This window comes from Cheilinus undulatus, linkage group 21 (assembly GCF_018320785.1).
Source record: "Cheilinus undulatus linkage group 21, ASM1832078v1, whole genome shotgun sequence".
Classification (NCBI taxonomy): Eukaryota; Metazoa; Chordata; class Actinopteri; order Labriformes; family Labridae; genus Cheilinus; species Cheilinus undulatus.
In genome coordinates this window covers 14,953,647-14,960,477 of record NC_054885.1, presented here as the reverse complement: position 1 = coordinate 14,960,477, position 6,831 = coordinate 14,953,647, and the positions used below count along the sequence as shown (strand labels likewise).

Sequence of the window (6,831 nt, the reverse complement as noted above, 5' to 3'; positions counted from 1 at the left end):
ATGAGTTAGCGGGAATTAAAGCTCTGTGAGCTGAAGATGGAAAGGCGGCACTCGGTGAGAATCCTGCACAGAAACGACGACTCTTCCGGTGTACTTTTCAAAGTAAAAACATAACCTTTTTCAAGAGCCACTTTGACCTGCCCCCGTTTTAACAGGCTTTTATTTTGAAGTGGTTTCCGGGACAGTATTTAGTGAAGTCAGTCAACTGCAAGTTGCTTTGTGCTTTCTTGGCGTCTCAGCCAAACTTTCATAGTGTTTAATAGTAATAATGCTAATAGCCTAATAGCGAGAATAATTTAAAATATCAAGTAATATTGAGCTTATTTATTTGAAATTTCCTTTTCATTGCTTGCCCTCCTCTCAGTCTCTCTTTATCTGCAGATTCTTTACCTGTAAGGAAGCGTTCTTAATATAAACAAGTTTATTTTTGTTTACTCCCGTTGTTGGATGAGGTGGATACCATTTCTGCAATGTGATACTTGCATTTAACCGTGTTAAGCCCAAAATAACCAACAGTGATCTAATTTCCTCAAATTACAAACTTACTTAGTCTGGTGTTGTAAAATAACATCACAGGCGCCTGCGCAGATATGATTCAGTGATCAGAAACCGGGATACTAGTTTTCTCATGTATACGGGAGTATGAATAATCGGGTTTCTCTGTGCGCATGTAAACACAGTATCCCGAATATGATAAAAACCGGGATACGACTCATAACCGGGATACTCATGTCCATGTAAACGCAGCCATTGTTCCATCTTAGTATTATCATTTTAGGTTGATTTTTGGACAGTGAGTCAAATCACATGGAAGCTATTGAAGAAAAACTGCCATTTTGAGAACTTCAACAGATAATTTATTGGCGGTCCCTTAATTATCACCCGACGTTGACGGCGCTGGTGCTGAGCAGATTTACCCGTCCTGCTGTTACCATTCCTGGGTATGAAGAGTGAGAGGACACCGGTAGATCCGTAGTGAATGTCTGTGAATATCCAACCTAAAACTAACTTCACCGCGGTATACTCAAGTGTGAAACAGTTTAATTGATGTTACTCGCAATGGATCATTTCCTTGGGCCAAACCTTCCCTTTTTAAAGTTTTCTGGGAGGTTTATTTTTCCAAGAAACACTTAAAAGAGCTAACCTGACACGCCAGATGGATTTGTGTCACACATCCAGACTTTAAGGAATAATGATGCACAACATTCTGAATACCTGACTGAGGCGGAGTGATACGACAGTGAAAAGTCCCAGTGATGCATCAGTTTCAACAGGAGTGTCTTCTGTCCAATCACATTTGCTGGTCTGAAATTGATATTAACTTAATTTCATATTTATAGGAAAAATAGAACCATGAATGACTAAAACCATCCTAGCCACAAGTAATTTATATGTTCATTTTTTCAGTGCTAACATTTTTAAATAAAATCGGAATTAAATTTTTTTTTTTTTTCTAGAAGCCACTTTTATTCTGAAGGTACATGGTGATTCATACAAGCTGTTTCCGGTTTCGTTTGTTGTTGTCTGTCTGTGTTTCCTGTGTGGATGCTGCCGCAGCTGTCTGTGTTTCCAAAATGACCAAACTCCAGCTCCTGAACGCCTACCTAACGGAGCGGCTGACGGTGGTGGTGAAGGAGATCCTGGACGTGGTGGAGGACACGGTGACCGAGTACCGGGAGGAGACCGCCAGGACCAAGCGGGAAAACGAGAGCCTGCGGAGGCAGCTGCGGGACATCCTGCTGCTGGAGGCCGAGACGGAGTGGCTAAGTAAGAGACAGCTAGTCAGCTAGCACCGATACCAAGGCTCCAAACTGATCCGGGAATATTGTCAACTTTCAAAGAGAATAAAGCTTTATGTCGGAATAAATATAAGTGAAACAGTTACAAAATTTAATAAAGTTGCGATTTTAAATTCGGCTGGGATGAAATACTCTACATTGGTCGATTTTTGTTACAAAATTGACTTTTCTTTGCGTTTTTTATAGCTTCCCTTTTCCTACATTCTGGCGTCAGCTATTGCACCAACTTAGGAAGAAAAGGAGCTGATTCTTTGGATAAATGAAGCTATATTGCGAATTAATTTTCATGCGTATTATAACAGAATACATGGAAAAGCATGGCTGTGTTGGCTGAGTCATGAACGACAAAAACAGTAAACAGAAAGAAAACTGCCTAGGGTCTGTTCTTTCCACTAAAGTTCTAATGAGTTGCAGACTTTAATTATATTTTACAGAGCTATAAGAATTCACTCCTTTGAATGTTTCACCATTTTATTGACTTTATAAATCAATTGTGGTCAACATTATTTGGGATTTTGTAATTTTGTTTTAACAATAAACCTCTTTAGTGTTAAAGTGAAAACAGATTTCTTCAAAGTAATGTCATTACATAAAAATATGTAATGTACAATGAGTGATTTCATAAATATTCAGCCCCCTCAAGTCAGCAATAGATGCACCTTTGGCTGCAATCACAGCAATCAGTTTGTCTGGATAGGTCTCAATCGGGCTTGCACATCTAGGCGCTGCAATTTTATTCCATTCTTCTTTGCAAAACTGCTCCAGCTCAGTCTAGGCAATCTCTTTTGGATTGAGATCTGGGCTATGACTTGACCATTCACAGAACATTCACCTTGTTGTCTTTAAACCATTTCTGTGTAGCTTTTGCTGTATGCTTAGGGTCATTGCCTTGCTGAAAAATTAATCTTCTCCCAAGACATAGTTCTTCTGCAGCCTGAATAAGATTGTCTTCCAGGACTTCCCTATAATTTTCTGCATTCATTTTACCCCCTGCCTTTACAAGCCTTCCAGGTCCGGCTGCCGAGGAGCATCCCCACAGCATGATGCTGCCATCACTGTACTTCACAGTTGGGATGGTGTGTTTGTGGTGATGCGCAGTATTTGTTGTACACCAAACAAAGCGTCTGGTCTGATGGCCAAAAAGCAACATTTTGGTCTCATCAGACCAAATAACGTTCTTCCACTTAACCATGGAGTCTCCCTCATGCCTTTCGGTGAACTCTAGTTGAGATTTAATGAGTTTTCTTCAACAGTGGCTTTCTCTTTGCCATGTTCCCTAAAAGCTCTGATTGATGAAGAACCCAGGGAACAGTTGTTGTATGCAAAATCTCTCTTATCTCAGCTGCTGAAGGTTGTAACTCCTTCAGAGCAGTCATAGGTGTCTTGGTGGCCTCTCTCACTAGTCTTCTTCTTGCAAGGTCATTCAGTTTGTGAGGACAGCCTGATCTAGAATGATTTACACATGTGCCATAATCCTTCCATGTCATGACGATGGATTTAACTGAACTCTGGAGGATGTTTAGTGCCTTGAAATTTACTTGTATCCATCCCCTGTCTTGTATTTTCAGTAACATTTTCTCTGAGTTGCTTGGAGTGTTCTTTTGTCTTCAGGGTGTAATGTTAGCCAAGCATACTGATTAACCAGTTACTGGACCTTCTAGACAGATGTGTCTTTAGACTGCAGTCACTTGAGATGCATTCACTGGACTCTGTTGATCCACATTTCACTAACTGTGAGAGTTCTAACACCAAACTCTGTTGAATTTGGTCAGTCATTTTAAAGGGGGTGGATATTCATGCAATCAAGTATTTTAACTGGCATGTTTTTGTTTAATTGACCTTAATTTGTAGAAATCTGTTTTCACTTTGACAGTAAATGTTTCTTTTCTTTGTCAAATATCCCAATCATACTGACCCTGATTGATTTATCAAACCAATAAAAGGGTAAAATATCCAAGAGGTTGAATAATTTTATAGGCATTGCATTTTTCATAAGCTCATATAACTCAAAGGCATTCCTGTTTCCATAAATCTTTTAATGGCTTGTCACCTCCACCACCATTGAAATAATAACAAAATGTAGCTTCTAAAGTATTGGTGACAAAAAAAAAGTGCTGAACTTTTTTCAAGTTTATAACCTTAAAAGCACAGTCCACAATGTGAAGATTCAACTAAAAGGCAAGTTAAATGAGTAGTTGAAGAACAAGAGCATTTTTAGGTTACTGAAATGCTATTCTAACTGTCATTATGTTGAAAATCATTGCTGAACTCAGCCCTTTTCCCCCCATTGGGACTTGATGTGTATTTCTATTGCAAATTAAGAGCTTCAAGGCTGCCTGTGATATTTGTTTGTCTCTGACGCAGCTCTGTTGTGTTACTGTGTGTTGTTCCAGGGTCGACCAGGTCCAGTGTTGGGTTTGCAGCTTCAGACCAGCAGCAGCAGCAACCTGATTTGCAGCTGAGGCCTCTCTCAGAGGAGTCAGACTCCACCCTGAACCAGCCCAAACGCTCACCAGCCAACACCTCCAATCCTATTCATGAGCAGGTTGTTTCGGTGCAACTCCCATCACTGCAGGGCGAGACGTCTCCAGGGCCGGTAATCCTGCCACGAGAGAAGAAGCCTGTTGAGGTCAGGGAGACGGTGTTAAAGTGTGAACCGCACAATGAGGAATTAAAGAAAGCATCACCTCTTCCTACTCACTCCTCTCTAAATCCTCCCACCACCTCTGTTCCTAAGATTCATGTTCAAGTTCCAGTGCTGAGAGAGGAGACGCAGGCCCCAGCTCCTCCTCTGATCAAAGCTGAACCTGAGGAGTACAAAGTGAGTGAACCTGAAGGTCAGACTGAGTCTTTGACAGCAGCCGGATCCGCTCACATCACACAGGAACAGCCGAGTTTCAGAACAGATGCCGACAGAACTGTGCTGGTGCTTTCAGACCGACACGAAGCTCATCGCAAAAAGAAACCTCAGGAGAAGCCGGCTGTTTCCAACGACGCTGCAGCAGCCGCGTACATCCCTGAACTCGTCCATCGCTGCCCTCGCTGTGGCGAGGCGTTCGACCAGGCCAGCAGCCTCCGCCTCCACTTGGAGCAGAAGAGAAAGACCTACGCCTGCGAGTGGTGCTGCAAGTCTTTCGCACAGTCCGCAGACCTGCGGCGTCACCTGCGCACGCACACGGGCGAGAGACCGCACCGCTGCAACTTTTGCTCCAAGAGTTTCAGCCAGAGAGGAAACCTGCGGCGTCACCTGCGTATTCACACAGGGGAGCGGCCATACAGCTGCCCATACTGCTGCCGCACGTTCAGCGATGGAGACACCATGAAGAAACACAAACGCACACATGCAGGGGAGAAACCAGACCGCGGTGTTCAGTGCTCCAAGACACTAACTAACACGGGCGGTTTGCAGATTCACTTAAAGAAGGACATGTGTTTCATGGTTAACGCCTGATTGGTCCGTTCAGGAGAGGTCCGTCACTTTAGGAGAGATCATGGCATCACAAAATAGTGGGCTGTAGATATGAATAAGACAGGCATATGTCTAGTTTTTGATGCATATAATCATAGTATTTGTTTATACTGAAGTGGTGCATCTTCTTAGGTTACAGGCTTCCTTTTTACATCCCATTATCATATACAATACCCATAACTTACCTAGAAACTACAGCTATAATATTTTTACAGGGGTGTAAATCTTTATTTCAATAGCAAACACAACACAACAAAGTCATACAATGCGCCTTTATTGATAGAAAGCAGGTACAAAAAGTATGGAAAGATATACAAGTACAGGAATCTCAAAATAGCATTTCCCACTTTTTTTTCCTTCTTCTTTTGTGTCTAGAAAGTAGTGACATATTTGGGCAAAAAAGAGTTGTTGTTTTTTTAAACTCGTGGAGAAATGGCAGGCAAGACTCTAAAACTCCATCTATCTAAAGCCTAGGTGAGCGGTGTCACACAACGCTTGTGTATGGTCCGTTTTCACAAAGTAGTCTGGTTTGGTTCAGTACAGTTTTGCTTCAGTTTAGCTCATTAAACTCAGATCTTACCTGTATTACTAGAGCTGATGTCTGTATTACCAACCTCCAGCTTCACTCGTGACAGGAAACCAGCTTCACTGAGCTGAGCCGGTTGTTTTACCCCCAAAAGACTATTCGTTTGGTCACAGTTTGGCTTTTTAAATGTCGATTAAATAATGACAATGGAAGTAGGAAAGGAAACTGGCACTCAAATGGGAGCTAGCTACCATGGCTCACATTAAATAGCTTTTTTTAACACAGGCTTGTTCATTAACGGTGCATCATTACTTGGTCGCTTACCCAACAAGGTTTGTTTGGTTGAAAGTAAATCACTGTTTTAATTTAAAGCATTTCTGCGACATAATGAGGACTTTTTTGAATGCTAAAGGGCTCAGCTAGCCTCTTAGCTCAGTACAAGAGTCCTCCAGACTCTTGTTTCCCTTCATCTGACTAGACCAGGTCTGCAGGACTGAGTAATTTTCTTATATTGATCACCTCCATGCCAAGAAAATCAGTTAATCTGTGATGAAAAACACGTTTACTTAAGTGAAGGCATCGAATTCAGTGAATGTAGAAATTCTGTGATAATTGCACCATAGAGATGCTTTTAGAGCTGTAAAGTACTAACTCCTTTGTTCCTTTTTATTCCTAATGGCTCTCCCCCACTTCCTGCCTCCAGAACATTTGGGATTACATGATTGCAACTTGTATACCAGGATTAAACTGATGATACATAACTGATAAAAATCTTGCGCTGACATCTATTCATACCACATTGTTTGCGGATGTCTGTTAGCAGGGGCGATATTGCTGATACCAATGTTGAACCAATGCATCCTCACTATTGCTAGTTGTCAAATACCATCTGCTCAGCTCTGATGCTTTGCTCCTTGTTTAGCAACAAGAGTATTACTGTAGTAAACTATAACCCTAGCTTAGTTAATGATGCAGCAACACTGTTCTAATCATTCTGAGTTTTTTGGTCTGTCTATAAACATAAAGGTAAATACTAA

At 41.6% G+C, this 6,831-nt stretch overlaps 1 protein-coding gene across 1 annotated transcript; it reads left to right on the top strand.

Annotated features, from left to right (window-relative positions):
* The first annotated feature begins 1,536 nt into the window (after positions 1-1,536).
* zgc:66443 (uncharacterized protein LOC406856 homolog) lies at positions 1,537-6,831 on the top strand. Its single transcript, XM_041778525.1, has 2 exons — positions 1,537-1,767; positions 4,193-6,831. The coding sequence occupies exons 1-2, from the start codon at positions 1,575-1,577 to the stop codon at positions 5,248-5,250; spliced, it is 1,251 nt and encodes a 416-aa protein (XP_041634459.1). The 5' UTR covers positions 1,537-1,574; the 3' UTR covers positions 5,251-6,831.

Excerpts from the sequence above, each read along its gene's own strand:
- zgc:66443 (XM_041778525.1), top strand. The coding sequence starts at position 1,575 with ATGACCAAACTCCAGCTCCTGAACGCCTACCTAACGGAGCGGCTGACG. Across the intron at positions 1,768-4,192 it reads GGCCGAGACGGAGTGGCTAA|GGTCGACCAGGTCCAGTGTT; the intron begins GTAAGAGACAGC and ends GTGTTGTTCCAG.